The sequence below is a fragment of the Danio rerio genome, chromosome 1, assembly GCF_049306965.1.
Source record: "Danio rerio strain Tuebingen ecotype United States chromosome 1, GRCz12tu, whole genome shotgun sequence".
NCBI classification, from domain to species: Eukaryota; Metazoa; Chordata; class Actinopteri; order Cypriniformes; family Danionidae; genus Danio; species Danio rerio.
This window is the reverse complement of record NC_133176.1, coordinates 29,872,330-29,895,769: the sequence shown is the minus strand read 5'-3', so window position 1 is coordinate 29,895,769 and position 23,440 is coordinate 29,872,330. Positions and strand designations below refer to the sequence as shown.

General features: G+C 42.4%; 1 protein-coding gene across 22 annotated transcripts in view; it reads right to left on the bottom strand.

The window, feature by feature from the left end:
• The window catches only part of psip1a (PC4 and SFRS1 interacting protein 1a), a 181,268-nt gene that overhangs the window by 39,082 nt on the left and 118,746 nt on the right, over positions 1 to 23,440 (bottom strand). For 14 of the 22 annotated variants that reach the window (XR_012400978.1, XR_012400981.1, XR_012400968.1 and 11 more), the window contains 1 exon segment: positions 9,415 to 9,505. The exons of 4 other annotated variants lie outside the window; for them this stretch is intronic. Coding sequence is in view for 12 of the 18 variants with exons in the window: in NM_001020726.1 (NP_001018562.2) it covers positions 9,415 to 9,486 (72 nt within the window). In the remaining 6 variants the exon portion in view is untranslated. 22 annotated transcript variants of the gene reach the window in all.

The window sequence follows — 23,440 nt, the reverse complement described above, 5'->3', positions numbered from 1 at the left end:
GTTTATTCATGGAGAATAAACAAAGCATGAAATATGTCATTTTTACAATTGTCACGTCATATTTACATTCAATCAATTTACCAAAACTTCTATGTTAAGCTATGCAGAAAAATGCTTTACTTACTTAAAAAATGCTTTTTCTTACTTTCTTTGGTAAAGTAAGCAGTGGTTTTTAATTCCGGATCTCACTCTGCACCCTTACCCCAAAATTTTGCACTTCATTTTAACGATTGAATAAGTGCATCATCCAGGTATTTAAAGTGCACTAATTAATAAAATGCACTATACACTATTTATACTACAAAATGGCGTAGAATTTGACATGCAAATGAAGCGAGTAAACTTTAAATTGGTCACGCGTCTATTTGCGCAAGTATGCGATTTGGGATGTACCTTATGTCTTCCTTAACACAGGGGTTTTCAAACTTTTTCAGCTGAGGGCCCCTTTGTGTAGGGCGAATTATTTTGGGGACCCCCCAAAAATAAAAATGACGCCACCCCTTCAAATTAACAACTGTACTTAATTTTGTTTTATTTTATTATTCAATACATTTATATTAATATATATTATTCAATAAATTTATATTATTCACTATCTGCATTAATTTTTGTAAGATGTTAGTTGAGTTGACATGGTTTTAGTGCTTCAATCTATTGATCAAATCTTGATGCGCAGTACTCATTGTGGTCTGCTCTCACTGGATTATTCCATCAAGCCATATTTTGTGTACAAGTCGTCACTTTACACAGTTTTTATGCCATTTTTATGCTTTTTTTTCAGCCTATGCACAGCTAGACTCTTTTGTATTTACCCTTACAGCTGAGAGTCTAAATTTATCTAATGATTTAAAGCTTTAAAGTTTTAAAGAGTTTTGTCATTCATCAGCCTGTTAACAGTTAACTGTACTGTTGTAACTAGCAATACTACAATGGAGGCTGTGTGTTTTGTTTATTTTTATTCCTTTTTTTTTGTGTACATCATAATTTACTCAGGTCGACAATCCTGACTTACACTGATAAAAAAATAATTTCCTAAATGCAATCAAGAATTGGGTATTCAAGTTCAAAGAGCCACAAGTTTTACTTTGCATAATTTTAGAAGCTTTGCTGACTTTAAAATGTTTATACCAGTTTGTTCTTTTAATAATAATACTGAACATTACATTTAAATTAGTTACACAAACAAATATGGGAAAAAGTGGAACAAAAATGCATTTATATTCAGAGTATTAAAATTTGATCAGGTATGTTCAGCTCCATTAAATACAGAGCACTAATACATTTTATTATTTAATAATTATTAGCCCTATAACATAACACAAACAGATACATTATAATTTTTAAAGGCTATAGTGGTTTTACTCAGTGTGTATACAATTTAGTTTTTTTAATCATCCAGTTATGAACCAATGTGAGTAAGAGGTCCACTGCAGAGCTCATCCAGCTGTCATTAGTGTAACAGGGGTGAAACTCTGAGCACTCGCTGATGTGAAGACAGCTCCATTCATTGTTATTGCAGCACTTTTTGCTTTACAATTTGAATATGTTTGTTTGCCATGCTGCAAAGAGGACCGTCTGATATTTGTACAATGCAAAGTGTAAAAGCCTGTCACGCTGTGGACGAGGTGCAATGTTGTGCCGTGTCTTTAAAATGCTATTTGTTTTCTATGAGTGAAGCCTGCGCAGAGAGGCGCGCACTCCGCAGCACCTCGGTTACTTAGGAACGCAAGCCATAAACAGGGTAGTGCTTTCAGCCACCGATAATGTTCTTATTGATCATGTATTTTAACTGAAATATAGTCAGTCAAACCTGAGCATTCATTTAGTTGTTTAGCGTAAAAGAGGTAAGCGTAAGTGAAAGGTAAACGCCGTCAGGTGCAGCAGACAAGCGCCAAAAATCACAGTCAGGAAGCGCCTGGCCAGAAGCGCTTATTCAATAAAAGTCCCCGTCCACGGAGGCGGGCCGCTGCGCTTCTTTTCCTGTGTCACGAAAGTGTCAACTGCATTTAAATGACATAAGCATAAAGCTTAATTTTTGCAGTACTTTTGAGCTCAAATTATAATAAAAATATATTAACCTTCAGAATGATGCGGGACACAAAATTCATCCATGTGGGCTCATTGATCTAAAATTTCTTTGCGGCCCCCCTAGCGCCATCTGGCGGCCCCCCAGGGGGCCGCGGACCCCAGTTTGAAAACCCCTGCCTTAACACACCTGATTCGGATCAACATCTTGTTAACATAGAGATACAGATCTTTGTCAAATAAAAGAGACACAAAAGCTGCGTCCCAAATCGCATACTTATGCACTATCTACGCCATTTTGTAGTATAAACAGTGTAAGTAGTGCGTTCACACTGAAAACTCTAAAAATAATAAGTGCACTTTAATTACCCGGATGATGCACTTATTCAGCCGGTAAAATGAAGTGTGGAATGATGGACACTTCACGCACTCAACGACCGCAGGTTTGCTCACGTAGCGGAAGGGGCGGAGCTATCGGATGCACATGTTGGATAACTTTATTTATTTTGGATGGTGAAAGCAAATTTCTCCTGCGAGAGTGATTATAGCGCCTCCCTATGGTAAATGCGGTTATACTCATGGAAGGTATTATTTGATAGTTTCCTCATTTATTTCACTGATTTGGCAACCGTCCAACGTCATCAGTAAAATGGTTTGAATTTCCGCTTGGTAAAAAAACATTAGTGTTCCCCTTCGGTTGGGGAACTTCAGTGCTATCCAGTGGATTTGATCTCTTGGAAAATCCATGTATGGGAGGATTCGGTTCAGAAGCCGCTTGTCTGAAAGAGTATTGAACGGGCCAATGAATGCAATGAATTGGCAGCATAAGCTTACACAGCGAGCAAACGCCATCCTTTTCGCTTCAGAGACTTTCTGATCGAGTCGATGAGGGTTCCTCCTGCTGTGATCCAGCGATTCCGAGTGAACGAGAGCATTCTCCCGGTCCAGAGTGTGTACACGCAGCGGCAGACGGTCGAGCTGGGTTTCTCCCTTGCCTGGCGTTCTTTGGGTCCGGTCCTCCAGAGCGGTGCATATAAAGTTGCAAACTTCACAGAAAGAGCGACACAGTCGTGCAGCACGTCCTTTTCAGGACGGCGCTCCGACTGTGCGTTTCTGGATGCGATGGTTTCCTGTCCTCAGATGATGAGCACAGGCACTACGTTGCATGCCTGGGGGGTCCAGCATGTTAATGCGCTGCTCGTGGGCAGTTCATGTCTTCATTGCGATGCCATGACTGTTGCGCAGTAAAGATCGCGGCTAGCCTTTGCAAAAGGGCAAAACACCCCAGTTGTCCCCTGCTCTGCAGCGGGCACTCGGGCAGATCTGAGGGTTTCAGCGAGAGATAATTCGTCGCCCACGGGCCCGCGGACCTCCCGCTCCTCCAAGTGCTCCATCCAAGCTTCGGGCGGGGAAAGCGATCTGTCTAACAAATGGTAGCTCTTACGCTCGATGAAACCGGAGACCAGACGTCCACCGCAGCATCGGAGGGTGGGCTTTCATTGACCGATGATGATCCAGACCCGCTCGCCCCCTCCGGGCAGGTGAGCGCTTTCAAAACGAATCCTGAAACGGACATGTTAGCCGTGCTTTCCCGGGCTGCTTCGGCCGTGGGTTGGAGATGGTTTATCCCCCAGCTCCGCGGCAGGACCGACTAGAGGGGCGTCCCCTTCTTCCCGGAGGTGCACAGTAGGCGCACGTGGTCTTGAAGGGCACTTTTTTCTGCTCGTGCTGCGTGTCCCTCCACCCTCACCACTCACGGCCAGGGGGTATGTGGCGATTCTTCAGGTTGAGTGCGCGATGGCGGTTAATTCGTGTGGCGCTTCTTCTTGGTGGGGTCCGCCTCGTCTCCCATCCAAAGCCTGTAAGTTATCTGCCTCGCTCGGAGCTAGAGCTTACAAGGCTGCGGGCTGCAGGCGCTGGCCGAGCTGCCCGAGGGTGGGTCCAACCCAGGCTTATGAGCTTTGCACTGCCACCGACTAAGCTCTTCAGACTACTAAGTCCGATGCGTGTGCGTTGGGGAGGACGATGTCCACACTAGTGATCCAGAAGCGCCACCCCCAGCTGATATCTTGACTTCCACCCCCACTTTCTTGACTTCCCCATATCCAAGCTGGCATGTACGGCGACACCATCTGGGAATTCACCCAGGAATTCGAGGCGGTGAGAGAGCAGTCTGATGTGTGATGTCTTATCCGTAAGCCTGCTCAACCCTCGTGCCATCCATACCTGTTCCTCGCCGAAGGCGCCCGCCTACGAGAGCTGCACCGCCCCCGCACACGCTAAGTCCGGCAACGGACCGCGAAGCGTCCCTGGGACAGGCCATTTGGAGAAGAGGGAACTTGCTCTTTCCCCGCTGGAGGGCGGGGCCCCATTTCCAACGGCACTTTTTACTACCATGAAAACATCATGAAAGGGCACTTTTCCACTTCCCCGGATGTGACAGCCCGAAATCTGCCAGTCTGGGACGCTATGCTTTCTAGCTTGCAGATTCGGTGCGTTTCGCCAGTGGCTCACGAGCGCTGGGAGGACGGTCTCCTTTCTCCCACCCCTCGAGCCTCCCCTTCGGAGCTCGGGTGCGGAGTGAGAAAATCTCTCACCTCCAGCTTTTCCGTGGGACCCGCGCGCTTCCCAGATCAGCACACCCACTCCGCGCTGCCCCACTGCTGGTACGTCAGCGATTGTAGCGATGAGTCCATTAGCGAGAGCTCTGCCTGCCTGGTTAGCACGAGTCAGCTCTTTGTGGTGGCTCATACGCACAATCAGACTCGGCTATGCAATCCAGTTTGCGAAACGGCCCCCCAAGTCACGGGTGTGTATTCACCAGGGTCAGCCCCCTGTCCGCCCCTGTCTTGCGAGAGGAGATTGCTGTCCTCCTGGCGAAGGATGCAATTGAGCCGCTCCTTCCAGCCGAAATGGAGAGCGGGTTTTACGGCCCAAACTTCATCATGCCCAAAAAGAGCGGTGGGTCATGGCCAATCCTAGATCTGCGCGTTTTGAACCGCTGTCTGCTCAAGCTGCCGTTCAGAATGCTCACGCAGAAGCGCATCCTCCGGTGCGTTCGTCCTCTGGGTTGGTCTGCAGCATTAGACCTGATGGACGCGTATTTCCATGTCTCCACTCTTCCTCACCACCGTCAGTTTCTGCGGTTTGCGTTTGAAGGTCGAAGGTTTGAAGGTTTGCGTTTGAAGGCCTCCCCTTCGGGCTCTCTTTGTCTCCGCGGGTCCTCACCAAGCCCACGGAGGGTGCCTTAGTGCCCCTTCGGCTCGCGGGCATCCGCATACTCAATTTTCTTGATGACTGGCTGATTTTTGCCCACTCTCAGAGCAATTGATTATGCACAGAGAAAAAGTGCTCCGGCACGTCCACCTGTTGGCGTTTCAGGTCAACTGAGAAAAGAGCAAACTCGCCCCCACTCAGAGGATCTCTTCTCTCGGGCTGGAGCTGGACTCGGTCACCATGGCAGCGCGCCTCTCCGGAGAGAGCGCTTAGCTGATGCTGTACTGTCTGAGAGAGCTCGACAGTAAAATAGTGGTCCCACTGAAACTATTTCAGAGGTTCCTGGGGCATATGGCATCCGCAGCCGCTTCACGCCGCTCGGATTACTCTATATGAGACCACTTCAGCACTGGCTTCATGATCGAGTCCCCAGACGCGCATGGCACACGCGCACACACCGAGTCTCTGTTACTGCGCTGTGTCGCCACGCCCTCAGCCCTTGGAGCGACCCCTCGTTCCTACAGGCCTGAGTGCCTCTAGGACAGGCATCCAGTCTTGTTGTCATTTTAACAGACGCTTCCAACACGTGCTGGGGGGCTGTGCGTTGCGGCCATGCGGTCTCCGGACCTGTGGAAAGGTACCCAGTTGCATTGGCATATCGCCTAGAGCTGTTGGCAGTGTTCCTCGCTCTCCACTGTTTTTTTTTCCGGTGCTGGAGCGGCAACACGTGCTGGTCAGGACAGTACAGTACAGACAGTACGGCGGCGTATATCAACCGTATGGGGGGTATGCGCTCTCGCCGTATGTCTCAGCTTGCCCGCCGTCTGCTCCTCTGGAGTCATCCGCGGCTGAAATCGCTGTACGCCATTCATATTCAGGCAAGCTCCACCGTGCAGCCGATGCGCTCTCACGGCAGCCTTACGTCCTGGAGAATGGAGACTACACCCCAAGTCTGTTTAGCTGATATGGGCGCGATTCAGGGAAGCCCAGATCAATCTGTTGCTTCCCCCGAGTTCGCTCATTGCCAGTTGTTCTTTCCCTGACCGAGTGCTCTCGGCCCGGATGCACTGGCTTACAGCTGGCCTCGTGGCATGCGCAAATACGCGTTTCCCCCAGTTAGCCTGCTGACGCAGTTACTGTGCAAGGTCAGGGAGGACGAGGAACAGGTTGCTGGTTGCGCCCCTCTGGCTTAACCGGACCTGGATGTCAGAGCTCTCCCTCCTCGCGATGGCCCTCCCCTGGCAGTTCCCTTCGAGAGAGCACCTACTCCCTCAGGGACAGGGCACCATCTGGCACCCTCGCCGAGGTCCTTAGACGCGAGGAAGACTTAGGTAACCTCCGATTACGGTGGCTAATACCGTCACTCGGGCTAGAGCCCCCTCCCCGAGCGCGCCTATGCCCTGAAGTGGAGTCTATTCACTGAATGGTGTGTCTCTCACAGAGAAGACCCCCGTAATTTGCCAGATCAGCGTTGTGCTTTCTTTACGCCGAGAGAAGCTGGAGAGCAGGCTGTTGCCCTCCACACTCAAGGTTATGTGGCTGCCATCTCCGCTCTCATGACGCGGTGGCTGGCAGCACCGTGGAAATGCATAACCTCATCATCCGGTTCCTCAGAGGCGCTAGGCAAATTAACCCACCCCGCCCCCTCTCATGCCCACTTAGGATCTCGGCCTCGTTACACGAGCCGCGTCAGATCCCTTCGATTCTCGACTCAGTATCTTTCTGTCCCTGAAGACAGCTCTGCTGGTCGCGTTGATATCGATTAGAGGGTCGGGGACCCGGAGGCATTTTTTCGGTCAGTGACTCGTGCCTGTAATTGGGCTGGCTTTCTCTCAAGTCCTGAGACCCCGCCCGCGATATGTGCCCAAGGTTCCTACCACTCCGTTTTAATACCAGGCAGTGAGCCTGCAAGCGCTGCCCTCGGAGGAGGCAGACCCAGCCCTTTCTTATTGTCCAGTTCGCGTCTTGCGGACCGCACTCTGAGTTTAGATCATCTGAGCAGCTCTTCGTCTATTATGGTGGTCAGCAGCAGGGAAGTGCCGTACTGAAATTAAGTTTTCCCTCTGGATTGTGGATGTCATTCTCTCGCTTATCAGAGCCGAGGTGAGCAGCGTCCCCCGAGAGTGTGTGCGCACTCCACTCGGAGCTTCGCATCCTCTCGGGCGCGCGCATGCGGCGCCACTCTAACAGACATCCGTAGAGCTGCGGGCTGGGCGACACCCAACACATTTGCAAGGTTTTACAATCTGCGAGTGGAGCCGGTTTCCTCAAGGGTATTAGGTAACCCTTTGGTGATTGAGGAAACAACTCGGTAGGGTGTTGAAACACGCTTGCTGCGCCATTCTCCCTAACACGGAGGTACATGCGCCTTTTTATCTATCAGTAAAGTTCCCCGTCAGGTGTGGCCTGCAGATTCCTCCGTGGCGCCCAGCACTGACTCAAAGGAGGAGTCACCTGCTGGCCCACTACATTGTAGGTCTGCCCGCTGGTATAGGTGGTATATTGGGTATAGGTGCCTGCTATGTGTGATCCCCACTAGGCGATCCCAAATGCTTATTCCGCCACGGTTAAGTCCCCCCCCTGGGTGGACCCGTGTCTTACCTCTCCGCTAACCACTTTTTTGCTATGCGTATTCCCCCTTTTTTAGGGCTAGTCCATATGTAAATTCTGCCATCTATCCCCCCTTGGGTAACGGATGGCCTTCACAGTGTCCTCCCTTTTGGGATTGCACGCTTCCCAACGTACTGTCGTATTTTCCTAGAGTTATCTAGATGCTCACGACTTCCCAAAAATATATCTAAATCCATAAGACTTCTGTTGAAGTAGGATAAATAGGGCCAGGGACACGTTGGAGGACCGCGCCTCCCATGATGTGGGTGCGTCACGCTTGCTTGACTATCCCCTCATCGGAGGCGTTGGTAAGGTGCAGTCATTATGGCGCTGTCCATAGTTCTTCCCATACCTGGATTTTCCCAAAGATCAAATCCACTGTATAGCACTGAAGTTCCCCAACCGAAGGGGAACGTTCGAGGTTACAGAAGTAACCCTTCGTTCCCCGAGAGGAACGGAAGTGCTATACTTCGTCGCCATAATGACTGTCCCTTAGCTGTTTGAAAGTCTCTTCAGCTTAAAAGGATGGCGTTTGCTCGCTCCAGGTGTGCTTATATGCTAGGATAATTGGCAATGAAGCACACCTGTGCAAGCTTACGCTGCCAATTCATTGCATTCATTGGCCCGTTCAATATTCTTTCAGACAAGCGGCTTCTGAACCGAATCCTCCCATACGTGGATTTTCCCAAAGATCAAATCCACTGTATAGCACTTCTGTTCCCCTCCTCGGGGAAAGAAGGGTTACTTCTGTAACCTCGAGCGTTCCATTTGGGACAACACTACATACATATACTCTACTGTTGAGTGTGTAAGTGCATAAGTACATAGGGCATGAGTGCATAGTGTATAGTGTACCATTTGGGACGCAGCTAGTATGTGCAGGGCGGAAGGGTCATTATGACCAGAAATGAGAACCATTGCCCAAGAGCAGAGATGGGCAAAACTTGATCCTGGAGGGCAGATGTCCTGCATAGTTTTGTTCCAACCCTAATCAAACACACCTGCTTGTAGCTTTCAAGTGAACTTAAAAACACTAGCTGCGTCTCAAATGGCACACTATACACTATGCACTATGTACTTATGCACTTACACACTCAACAGCATAGTTCATGAATGTAGTGTCGTCCCAAATGAAGCACTAATGTTTTTTACTAAGCGGAAATTCAAACCATTTCCCCCTGATGATGTGATGTCCATCATTACACACTTCATTTTACCCGCTGAATGACTGCATCATCCGAGTATTTAAAGTGCACTAATTATTTTTATAGTTTTGAGTGTAAATGCACTACTTACACTATTTATACTACAAAATGGCATAGAACAGTGCATAAGTATGCAATTTGGGACACTGCAACTGATTAGTTTGTTCGGGTGTGTTTGATTATGGATCCTTTGATCAGAACCAACTCGAACCTAGGATCGAGTTTGCCCAACCTTGCCCTAAAGGGTTAAACAGTGGCCCACACAAACAATAAATAAAGCACTTAACATCATTCTTCATTTTACTAAACAAATAAACAAATCATAATAAAAACAACAGTCATTTAGTAGTTTGCTCACCCTTGCAGGCCAGTGTGGATAACCCTTCATCTTAGCAAAAATCAGATCACCAGCTTTGAAATCCTGAGCCATGTCAATAAAGATGCTCCCCCTTTTTTGGGACAAATCAAAACATTTTCGTTACTTATGGTATTGAACACATCACACAGTGACACACACAGTAAATACATGACAGCTACTTAATTATTTATCAGAAGATGTGTTTTCACACTGTGAAACTCTTTTACTACTAGCTTCAAAACCTGCAACTCCAAAAGTTAATCCCATATCTTACTAAAGTATCAAAAATCTACTGAAAACAGTGCCTCTGAAAGCCTACCCTATCATGTGGCCTATCACAGTTTTCATAACTTTATGGTTTTAAAAATAACTTTTATGAGTTTTATAAATATATATATAGGACAGAAAGCTAGACAATAATGAAACATGCTCCAAAGTTATTGGTACTTTGTTCTCACAAACTTTAATTAACCTGACTCGCACTGATAGCTTGAGGAAAAAGGAAGAAGCCATTTTACGGCAGCGGTAGATAACGGAGGATATTCAGGCATCATGCTCACCCAAAAATGACAGAAAGGAAGAGGTGTTGCAACCTGGAAATTACTCTTTAATTCAATTAACTGCTCCCCCATGCTAACGGAAAGATTTTGTGTGTGCAAAAAAAGGGATTTTTGACAAAACCAAATGAACTGAAATCCTCAGTAAAATAACCTCTGAATTGATGTTTTAACATCTCAACATGGTGAGCTGTTGTATTAAACAAGGAGGAGATATTTATCCCTGTGTCTTGCACACAGTCAGTTAGGAAAACATAAATCAAAATTTTATTGGTCAGCAGAATGAGTGATCAAGTCAGTGATCAAGTCTGCCAACAAATGCAATGAGTTTCTAAGAGGACCAGCAATATCAACCTAATTATGAAACGTTGGACCTCACATTGTGAAAATATGTCTTCACCTCTTTACACAATTCATAGAGGCTATGTAAAACGTAACCTATGAAAAAGGGGCTGCTTGTGTTGGGCTCCCATTTACTGATAGTGCAAGGAAAGCATGTGTACATTTAATGAGCAAGATTTTAAACACTGAAGAACAACATGCAATGACATACAGTGCATCCGGAAAGTATTCATAGCGCTTCACTTTTTCGACATTTTTTATATTACAGCCTCTCAAAGTTCAACACACAATACCCAATATTGACAATGTGAATTTTTTTTTTTTTGGAAATTGTTACAAATTTATTAAAAATAAAAAACCTGAAAAAATGTACATAAGTATTCACAGCCTTTGCTGTTAAGCTCTAAATAGAGCTCAGGTACTTTCTGTTTCCATTGATCCTTCTTGAAATTCTGGGCACTCAAAGCGCTTTACACATAGGGGGGAATCTCCTTATCCACCACCAGTGTGCAGCATCCACCTGAATGACGCGATGGCAGGCATTTTGCACCAGACCGCACACCACACACACCAGCTGATTGGTGGAGGGCATGTTAAAGCACAAACCAAACATGAAGACAAAGGAATTGTCTGTAGACCTCCAAGACAGGATTGTCTCAAGGCACAAGGCAGGGGAAGGTTATAGAAAAAAATTCTCTGAAAGTTCCAATGAGCAATGACGTTTGGAACCACCAGGACTCTTCCTAGAGCTGGCTGGCCATCTAAGCTGAGTGATTGGGGAAGAAGGACCTTAGTCAGGGAGGTAATCAATAACCCGATGGTCACTTTATCTGAGCTCCAGCATTCTTTTGTGGAGAGAGGAGAACCTTATAAAAGGACAACCATCTGTGCAGCAATCCACCAATCAAACCCAGTGCGACAAGAATGTAAAGCAGGTCGCACACCAGAACTGCTGCTCGATGATGTGCAGCGTTGCGCCACACAGCGCCATGCATTTTTGAATTCGAACGTCGTCGGCTGTCCGCGGCGCCCAACCACGACTCAGGACACTGTTCATATTTCTGCCGTACCAAATAGCGCCATCTGAATAGTTTCAATTTAAATAACATGCGAATGTGCGCATCTGGTGTGTGATACTATCAACTGTCATGTGTGTCGTGGCGCGGCTCTGAGCAGTGCATCCGAGGTGCATCAAAGGCACACATAAGTATGCGTTGAGTCACAATGTCTCTAAATATTTAATTCTAAACAGCTTTGAGGAATATGGATGTCAGCAATGTCAGGTGTTTGTTCTTGTTGCTTATAGAAGGCAAATGCAGTAAGCGACTCCCTTCGTTAACACGCATGATCAACAAACTTATGAAATGTGAGGGCTCATGGAATCAACTTAAAGGTGAGGAATGGACTGTCTATGCTTGTGATATTATCTGGCACTTTCAGTGAATATGTTTACATAGACACCAATACTCAAATTTTAATATGATTAAGACAATACTCTTATCAAGAGTCTACCAGGTAAACAGTGATTTTTGATTATCTTAAGAAATCTTATCATAAGGAAACTTTTATAGGCTGGTAATGCAATGGTGTTAATGGATCTATGTGCTATAAAATGTAACTGGGAATCATGAATGTAACATTCAAAAAGCAACTCATGTAAACACCTGAATCATATTATTGTTTTATTCAGATTAAGGCAAATCATTAGATCACTGATGTCCATGAAAAGTAGTCACAAGCCCCAAACCCAGAAAAAAAGGTATTCTCTGATTTTGATGACACAGGTTAGTAGTAAGCTAATGTAATGTTAATAGCATAATGCAAATCTTGCAATCATGCTAACAAACAAATGATCAAAAGAAATATATTAATGCAATTCAAATATATAAAATATAAAAAATTGATGTTTACTTTAAACTTATTATAAATATATATATTTATGTTGTTCAATTATAATGATTACTATATATATGTTTGTTAAATAATTGTGGCTAAAAAGTATTGGTTCAGGCACCGTTTTGGCACCGGTACTGTTTTAAAAGTATCCATTTAGCACTGGTATCGAAATAATCCCAAACGATACCCAACCCTATAGTAGAGGTATCAAAAGAGTATCAAAAGAAATATATTAATGCAATTCAAATATATAAAATATAAAAAATTGATGTTTACTTTAAACTTATTATAAATATATACATTTATGTTGTTTAATAATAATGATTAATATATATATATATATATATATATATATATATATATATATATATATATATATATAATTATATATATATATATATATATATATATATATATATATATATATATATATATATATATATATATATATATATAAATATATAAATAATTATAATTATATATATATAATTGTGGCTAAAAAGTATTGGTTCAGGCACCGTTTTGGCACCGGTACTGTTTTAAAAGTATCCATTTAGCACTGGTATCGAAATAATCCCAAACGATACCCAACCCTATAGTAGAGTGGCCAGATGTAAACCACTCCTTAGTAAAGGGCACATAGCAGCTCACCTGGAATTTGCCAAAAGGCATCTGAAAGACTCTGGAGTGAATACCAGGCGTTACATTTGGAGAAAACCAGGCACCGCTCAGCACCAGGCTAATACCATCATGCTGTGGGGATGTTTTTTTAGCAGCAAAAACTGGAAGACTAGTCAGGATAGAGGGAAAGATGAATGCAGCAATGTACAGAGACATCATGAATGAAAAGCTGCTTCAGAGTGCTTTTGACTTCAGACTGGGGTGATGGTTTACCTTCCAGCAGGACAATGACTAGGGTTGGGTACCGAAACCCGGTGCCATTATAGCACCGGTACCTTGGTAACCGGTATGTACCGGTATTAAATCAGCGTATTAGGCTTGGGCGGTAACCAAATTTTAATACCGTCAAACCGCCTCCATATTTTACCCCGGTATCCGGTATTACCGGCGTAATAAAAAAATTATGACGTAAGGCTCAGATAGCGTTACCAAACTGTTGGCTTGAGCCTAAACCATTCAGAAACTCAATACCTTCTATGCGACCTTAGGCTCGCGGTCAGAAAGAGAGAGAGAGCGCCAAGCGACGCACAGCATCTCTCTCTCTATTTCTCTCTCTTACACACACACACATATCTTTCCCGCGATTTATTCAGAAATTTACTCCCACACCGTAAGAAATCTGGAAGGCTCCCGCGGTACTGCAGCGGGAATGCAGAGAGCTGTAATCGGGCCATAAAAATTAGGCCCGATAGGTCCCGAGTCCGACAGGTACATTTTGATTGACAGCTTTAAAAAGCCCGAACCCGTTTACAGCCCGACATTATTCAAAGTTGCTCATGCACACAGCTCTAATGCATTTTTTCAAGAATGAGTCATTTATATGTTTTAACATAATTTATTCGTAACAAATGTAGACTATATGCCACTTGGAAGTTGGAACAAAGAAATAAAATAAGTCCTCTGTAACATCGTAACATCTCAGCACTCTAAATAGGCCTGGGTACATACACTTAGCCTTTAAATTGGCCAACACACCAATGAAAAGAAATCTTGCTTAACAAATCAAATTAAAATAAACTCTTAATGATGACGGGTATTTTGGCAATAACGAAATTAAGATAAAGGCTGTGCAAGATTTGTTTCGCCACTTCTCTTCACAATCTGGCATTAAGGCTGCGGTGAAGCTGAATTTTAAAAGAATAATGCCACCATTAACCTGTATACTCTGTCTAGATTATGCTTATATGGTTTAATTATTATTTATTTATAATTTAAAAACCCTTTACTCACTAAGATTAGGCTACGTGTGTTTGTGGAGGGACATTATTAAATCCACTGGCTTTAGCGCAGTCTTGCACTCATGGTGCGTCCAGCAACACTGAACACCCTTTCCTGCGGCTACAGGACGAGATGTAGAGTTCTGATCTGGCTGATTTTGCAAGTTTTGGGTAGGATTGTTTGTTCATCTTCTACCAGTCAGGAACATCCATTTAATTTTCCATGAAAGCAGTTTCACTGTAGTGAGTGGTCTCGTCTTTTTACCTGTCAGCTTGCGGTTTAGGGCTCTACCGTAATAAGCAAAGTATGAGCGAACGCCGAAATACCTGGCTGGAATGACTGTTACTTCTGAACTAGTGACTGACTTGACTGCTGTCAAAATTAGCTTTTTTTACTACTTTGTCATCATTTGTTTCATCTTTGCAGGAATGGATTTTAATGCAGAGATTTGGATTTTTTCGGGTTTCGCCGGGTTCGGGCAAAAATCTTCAGCTCTAATGCAGACCTCTCGTTTATATTAACCACCTCTCCCTTCTGTTCAGTCAAAACCAGAAATACTGCCAAACTGCAGGACACTTTGGAGCACGACTCGTCACGTCACATCACCTCTCCCTCTCCCTATTCCTCTCTCCCCCGCCCTCTACCTCTCTCCTCCACACTGTCCCGTGATGACAACAACACATACGTTTTTATAGGCATTAAATAAAGGATATTTAATATTTTATGACGGTATAACGGTATTGAAACTGACGCCGTTGCTATTTTTAGATCCCGCGGTATACCATAATACCGTAATACCGCCCAACCCTACAGCGTATGAATTTCGATGCCTAACTTCGGTGCTGCGGCAAAAACGTAAGCAGCATCAAAGGGGTGCATGAAAAAAGGCACACGCGTTGTGTCAAAGCATCACTAAACATTTAATTCTAAACAACTTTGAGGAATACGGACAGGCGATATCAGGCGTTTGTTATTGTCGCTAGGGAACAGACGCACGCAACGTGCGCAGTACAGCGCATTCAGCCTGGTTTTCGGTGAGAGAAAGCGACACTTTTCAGATCTACATGCATGATCACGTTCTTTCAATTTGCTTAAACAAATTATTCTAAAGCATATTTTACAAGCAAGGATTCTTACACAGCAACTGTCTTTACAAAGGTTGCGTGTAAGAGGGAAACATGTCAAACATAATGTCATTTAAGGGGTCAAAGGCAGAGCTTCCCTCGCGTGCTTTAGGTGTCACGAGAAATTGTGGCTCCCTCTATTTTCGTGGCACTTGCTCTCTGTGATGGTGGTGCGCGCATCAGTTCCCCACATTTGTCAGATGTTGACACCCAAATTGACACTGGTAATAAAAAAGATTAAACTTCAGTCATGTTCATGTTGTGAAACACTATCAAAATGTCCACTGTTGATGATATTAGACTTCTGTTTTCAATAGTGATATTAACACTGTTATTATAGGAAGTCCTCGGCTATGCAAAGACCATTATTAATCAGAAATCTAGTGTACATAGTTTTACGTTAGGAAATGCAGTCTTGAATTAACAGTCGGCAAGTACCAAAGAAAAGATGTAACGCATTGATCAAATGTAGTTTTCAGTCACGCTCATGTAAGTCACATTCAACTCGTTTAGTTTTGTGTTCATTCAACACATTTTTAAACATAATAGTTTAACTAACTCATTTCTAATATCTACTGTTTTATCTTCCCCATGTTGACAGTCAGTGCATATCATTTTACTAGTTATTTTGCAAGACAGTTGTATTCAGACAAAGTCCATTTAAGTATTTTATAGTTTTTTATTAAGATTAAAGTGTAATTTAGACTTAATCAGTTAACTACGAAAGTTAAAATAATTAGTCAAATGATTTTGTACCTGATTTGTTGTGTAAATGAAAAATATACAGTAACAGTAAATATTTCTTAAGGAGGCTAATAATACTGACCTTATTTTTATTTAAATTAAAAATGGCTTTTATTTACAAAATAAATGAAAAGAAATAGGACTTATGACTCCAGAATAACTATTCTTTAGGAAACACTGTACAAATTTTCAGAAACATTATTTTTAATGAATGGGAGGGCAAAATAAATTTACTTCAACTGTAGGCCTGTTAAAGTTTACAGGTGTAACATTATGCCTTGATGTGCTTGAATGTTAGAAATTTGTTCTTCTACACCAGTATAACGTTACTTGTCAAATAAATGAACAAGTAAAATTATTTTGAGTTTAAGTTATTTAATTATCTTGTTTATGAAGACTGCAGAGTGAAGCATGAAAACAAATTACTTCTAATAATGTTTTAAGTATTTTGTGATATACATGATAAAATGTGCTCTTAAATGTATGTGGCCCCTGCCTGCCCCCCACAGGTTAATAGTAAGCTAATGTAATTTCATAATGCAAATCTTAATTCATGCTAACCAACAAATGATCAAAGGAAATGTATTAATGGAATACAATATGAATTGATGTTTACTTTAAACTGTAATTACATTGTTTTATTAAAATTATTTTTTAAAATATTTAGTCAAATAAATTATTTTTGTAGAGGTATCCACCATCATTTTGTGGCTAAAAAGTATCGGTTCAGGCACCGTTTTGGCACGGTATCGTTTTAAAAGTATCGATTTAGCACCGGTATCGAAAAAAACCCAAACCATACCCAACCCTAACAATGACCCAAAGCACACCGCCAAAATATCAGTGGCTTCACAACAACTTAGTGAATGTCCTTAGATGGCCAAGCCAGAGCCCAGACCTAAATGCTATTGAACATCTCTGACGAGATCTTAAAATGGCTATATACGGTTACTTCCCACCCAACCTGATAGAGCTTAAGAGGTACTGCAAAGATGAATAGGCAAATATTCCCAAATACAGGTGTGCCAAGCTTGTGGCATCACATTAAAAAGACTTGAGGCTGTACAGTAATAGCTGCCAAAGATGCATCAACAAAGTATTGAGCAAAGGCTGTGAATACTTATGTACATGTAATTTTTCAGGTTTTGTTATTTTTAATAAATTTGCAACAGTTTAAAAAAATATTTTTTTTTTCACAATATCGTCATTAACCACAGCGACGACATGTTATCATGCAGCTGTGAACTGTAATACAAGGAGCTTTTTTGAACTTTGACCATGACACACTCTGCATCTGGTAAAAAGCTCTACGCAGGTAAATGCCGATGAAAAAGTGAAACAAGCGCACTACACTAAGGCCCTATTTACACAAATATGTTTTAGTTTTAAAACGCATAAGTTTTGCTACGGTTACGCCATCCATCTACACTACGCCGGAGTTCTTGAGCACCGAAAACGGAGCGTTTTGAAAACGCTGGACAGGCCGTTTTCATTCTGAAACGCTGCTGCTCCGTCTTAGTGTGGATGAGGAAAAATGGAGGCGGGACTGCTGAGATTCGCTACCTGATTGGGGCTTTTGTGTCATTGCGTATCCTTCCCTTATTCGTCAAGCCTCTATCACATGACTAAACAGTACTGTAGGAAAACAGTACTGTAAACAACAACATGGGCACAGAAATGGGAGCGTTGTTTGCACTATTGTCTGTTTTAGGCGCCATTGTGCAGTTATTCATTTGTTACGTTTAGTAACAACTCGACCTCGTCGTCTGTCCACAAAAATACCTCTCTTGCTTTCTTTGCCATCGCGTTTAATGTTCAACCAGCGTTTGTTGACTAACAATAACCAAATGCCGAGCGAGAAGCATGCTTTCTGTTTATACTAGAACGCGCATGCCCAGAGTGCGCGAATGGTCACGTGATATACGTTTTTGGTGGCGTACTGTGGACGGAGATATGTTCAGAGATGCTAGATAAAACGCTAGTGTGGACACGGACCTTTTTTTATCTAAAACATCGTTTTAAAACTAAAACGCACTAGTGTAAACAGGGCCTAAGGTGACACTTTTAAAGAATCTAAATACTGTAAAATCAGTGATCTTCACTGACAGATATACGATACGAAGTGGGTCTCAGACTGGACAAAAGGCACTGCTCTAAATTCCATTTCCCCCACCATGTCTTTAAAATGTGACAAGTTATTTTATGCCAGAATTTTTATGGCATTTCTGTGCTAGCACAGCTCTGCAAAGTTTTGCTTTAAGCCTAATTAAACACAGCAGATTTCGCAGTGTCTAATAGTCTTAAACACCTTGATTAGTTGGATCAGCTGTGTTTGATTAGGGTTGGAGCAAAACTGTGCAGATCTGTTGCCCTCTAGGATCTGAGGTTGTGACTTATGCTGTAAAAGGAACCTATTAAAATTGACAATAGTCACATTAAGTTTCACCAGAATTTTTTTTATTGGCTGAAAAACACTAGCTCTGCATATAGCCAATAAGCATTTAGCTAATCAAATATTCAAAAATTGTTTTAACAAAATTGTGAGTTTTAAACACAAGTGTAAAATAAAAATAAGGGTTAGACATGAGTAGGGACAACAAAGTGAGAGGGAGTGCGGGAAGATGGTGAAAGTTAGCAAAGATTTGCTTTGGATTCTAAGGGTGCTTTCACATCTGTAGTTAGCTTCATTTGGTCCGGACCAAGGGTAATAAATGATACATTGTTGCATCTTCTGCCATCTTTGGGTCGTTTTCACACCACACTGCTAGCTGTGGTCCGAACCAGTTGAAACGAACCAAAATGCAGTCATCTGACAAAATGCACATCTCTCATTGGCCAGATGTTGTTGAACATATTTCCTAAACTGCTAATTGATTGGTCAGAATTTACGTGTGGGAAAATGCCAGTGAACTCCCGCAGGTAAACAAAACCTTTTACTCAGGAGGGACGACTGCGCTGGCTGATTGTATCCCTGCTTTAGACAAACTATACATTTCGAAAATGAAGCGCGGCCACGGGTGGAAAACTGTTTATTGCATCGCTCGTCACTTCAGGAGGAGACGTGAATTAATTTAGCTAAACTGCAACATGGTCATCTAGCTGAAATATTACCAACGATCCATCAGGTAATGTTTTCCCCTCTCTCTCTCTCTGTTGGTAAAGCGCTGTCAACAAATATTTTTCCTCCATATCCCATAATGCACAGCGCATCGGCCTACGGCAGCTGAGTTAGTCCAAAACACGCAGTACTTTTTGCGGTTGGACCTGTTTTAGAACGGATCATATTCTCACCACAAAGCACCCTTTGTGTGCTTTCACACCTGCCTTATTTAGTTCGATTGAATCGCACTAGAGTTCGTTTCACCTTTTGGTACGGTTCGTTTGGGCAGGTGAGAATGCAGCAATCGTACTCGAGTGCGAACCAAAAGCGCACCTATTTGTGATTCATTTTATTATTTTTTTTTATTTTAACTGCAGTTAGGCAGTTTTACTTTCATTCAGAAACTTTTCATTCAAGCCTCCCATGACAACTGATGCACCAGATGAGAGTACGAAGTAAAGACTGGTGGAAGAATGTTGTTTTAATGGAATTTGATATTTCACGATGTGGGTATCTTTGGTCCTTTACTGACTTGGTAGGTGCAGAGAATAGTGTTAAACAGCCGTGTGTGTAAACTTTCCTATCACAAAATGTGGTGAAAATTCTTATGTGATGGTAATAGTTTGATCAAGGTGTTTGTGTTTGTACTGCACTTCAATATTGCAACTAAAATAGGCATACTCCATATGTCTTCATTTGATTTCGGCTTAGTTCGAACATGACTTCAGTCGGATTAAGGTAATCAAAAACAACTGTTTACATGGTAAACTCTTAATCAGAGTATTGTTTTAATAGTATTAAAATTGGAGTATTGTTGTCCATGTAAACATACTCAGTGATGTACTTTTGCTCTAAGCACTGACTCGGGTGTTGTCACCAGACAGATCTAATATTAATGCTATACAGAAAGAGCCTGGTAACCTGGGTATAATACCTCCAGCTGTTACAGAAATTTAGCAGTTTTTGTGCAGTCTGCCTGAGACCCTCTCCCTACCAATTTGTGTGTTTGCAGAGACAATGACTGATAACGTCTCTACTCATTTTAACAGATTTAATTCTGATAATTACGTTTGTTGGCGGCTGTATTAAAATCAGTGCTGGTTCCCTCCTTCGATTGGCCAAGGTCCTCCTCAAAATCTACAGCATCCCCAGTGGTTCTTTAAGCACTTTTCTCATTTAAAGTTTCAGATAGGCCTACTTTGTATGTAATGAACAGGTAAAAACCCTCTCTACTCCAGTGTTGTACATGCGATCTGCTGGTCTAACAGACACAGTGCAACATGATCTTAAAACAGCAATGATCTCCATTTTGTGGGTTAAAATTAACCCATTTAATGCAAAACTAAATGCATTTATTCACCAATTACTTATATTAACAGGAACAATTAGTCATGGAGAAAGTGTTTCGAGTTATCATGAATGCGACATGCAGTTTGAATTGTGAATGAACGGAGAATAATTGACGGGCAGTAGCGGGAAGCGCAGAACTGAACATGAATTTAACCACGTAAATATTCATCTGTAATTCACATTAAACTATAAAATGGCTTGAAAACATAGGATATTGTAGGCCTATATGACAACTTTCTAGTGCCTTTTAATAGGCTACCTTCGTGGCTTTTGTTGGCTTATAAATTACATATAATAGAGCGCACACACAAGATCGAACTTGGATCAGTAATAGCTGGCCGATACCCGATCCAGCAAAAATATGCGGTATTGAACCGATATCAAATCCAAGTATCGGGATCCGTGCATCCCTACCAAATAAAGATGCTGTAGTTTGCAGGCCATGGGAGATGCTCAACTTCACGTTCATGTTTATAAAACTACTCTGTCACCCAGTGTTGCTGGGTGTATTGGTGAATTGCTATCCTGGGGTCCACAGTTACTCCTGTTGGATGTGGTTCATCTCTCTTGGTAGTATGCTGACAATAGCCTGGATACCGTGATTCCTGATGCATCACAAAGACTTGTCTTGCCTGTCAAAACAATTTGTCCTGTTTAGAACTCTGATAAGTCACTCATAATGTTGTGTGTGTTGCAGGGCACCTATTTTACCCTTAATTCAAGTTTTAAGATAAGCCTTTTGTGTCTCTAAAATGTGTCTGTAAAGTTTTTGCTCAAAATACCCATCAGATTATTTATTATACCTTTCTGAATATAGGAAATTTGAGCTGTTAGGACACAATAGCTGTTTTTTTTTGTTGTTTTTTTTGCCTAAAGGCTCCTACAGACCGGGACGCTTTTCGTTTGCGTTTATCGTCGTATATATCGTATATCGTCGACATTTTTCTGTATTTAAACCCAATCGCTTTTCACTGGCGTCAAGCTGAAGAGTATGCAAAATCACACTTTGACGTTAGATGGCGCTACACAACTTTAAGCTTCTGACACTTGCTTAAAACATAGAAGAGGAGGAGAGGAAGTTCACACTGGTGTCTCGAACAAGCACGAATGCCAGATCCGGCAAGATGGCGGACTGAGCAGTCAACCTTTTTCATTTGTGTGGTATATATGTCCCAAGGTTAGTCCTAAATGGTTTAAATATTTTCATCTCGTTAGTTTTGAAGTCTAGAGTCGTTATACCCGAAGTTGTTTGCCTCAAGGTCGTATATGATTTCCCTTTAGCATCCGTCTAATTAGATAGTATGGAGGAAGACGGTTACTCGATGGACACCGAGCTTTCCGGTAAAAGAGAACGGGGCACGGACTCTGACCCTGCCACCCCGTTAAAGCCTCAGGGTGGAAAAAAGGCGAAAAAAACGTTGGAAATGGATCCAAACTCATCTGATGCTGTTGTGTCGAATGTCGCTATTTTAGAAGCAATAAAAGCTCTCGGTGTTAAAGTGGATGAGCAGCACGAAGACATTAGCACACAATTACAACAACATAGCGCCATGATCGCAAGTGTCGCAAAGGCAGTACAGTTAAATGCAGAAGAAGTTAAGGAGTGTAAAGGAAAAGTAAACACGTTAGAAAAGCAGGTGGAGATTCTCACAAGAGAAAACAACAGCTTGAAGAATCGAGTTCTAGAACAGGAAAGATACAAGAGAAGATGGAGCCTTCGCATCAAAGGTATGAAAGAAATGCCAGGAAAATCCATTCGAGAAGATGTGGTTCAGCTTCTAATAAAGATTGCACCTGAATTTTCGTCCAGCATGAGCGAAGCGGTGGACGTGGTGCACCGAGTGGGGAGAAAGGAGGCTGACAGGGCCAGAGAAGTGATCATCCTCTTTGCGCGAAGAGGAATGAGAGAGGAAATTTGGAAGAGAACGAAAAACTCAACGGTGTGCAAGGTTGCAGGGATTAGATTTGCGGAAGATTTGACGAAAGAGGACAGAGAGGCAAGAAGAGCGCTATGGCCGAAGATTGAGCAAGCGAGAAAAGAGGGGAAGGCAGCTGGATTTCGAGGTCCTTTTGCTTACATAAATGGAAAACGTATTTCAGAAAATTAAGGGGTATATGGACCGCATCATTGGTTAAGTAAGATGATAGACAAATGATGTGGGACATTTTACAGTTTGTACAACTTTTTTGTACTTGGGTTTTTCCTACAATTTAATTCCACACGTTTAAAAACTATTTAGAAGGTCTTTTTTTTGTTGTTCCAGTTGTTCTAATGTTCTCTTTATTATCTAATCTCTCTTTTTCATCTTTAAACTGTAGGGGTCTAAAAGATTCAATTAAAAGGAAAGGTATTTTTCTTTTTTGCAAGAGCCAAAATTCAAATATAATCTTTCTTCAAGAAACTCATTCAGAAGCTGTGGATGTTCCGTTTTGGCGTAATCAATGGCATGATGATATTTTTTTTAGTCACGGCACAAAGCATTCCGGAGGAGTTGCTATTTGTTTGCAGAAATGTCCCGGTAAGATAATTTTTCACAAAGCTGATGATGATGGACATTGGTTAGTAATTGTTCTTAATTTAGATAAACACTTCCTTATTTTGATAAATGTGTACGGGTATAACAACCGCAGCCAAAATAATGATTTACTCTGCTTAATTACTGATATTATTAGTGAATTAAAAATCACCTATCCCACAGAATTTATTTTGATTGGAGGGGATTTTAATTTAACGCCAGACGAATGGCTAGATAGGGAGCCCTCTAAGCACAAGTTAGCTCATGTTAATAACATAATTAATAATTTTTGTGTTCAAAATAATTTAATTGACATCTGGAGAAAGCGGAATCCTGGAATTAGACAGTTTACTTGGGTCAAACCGAACGCAGAGGCTAGATCAAGAATTGATTACTGGCTCGGCACGGACACTGTTTTTAAATACGTGTATAATTGTTCTATCTCTAGTGCACCGTTAACCGATCACTGTGTAATTGAGCTAAATTTAAAGCAAAATA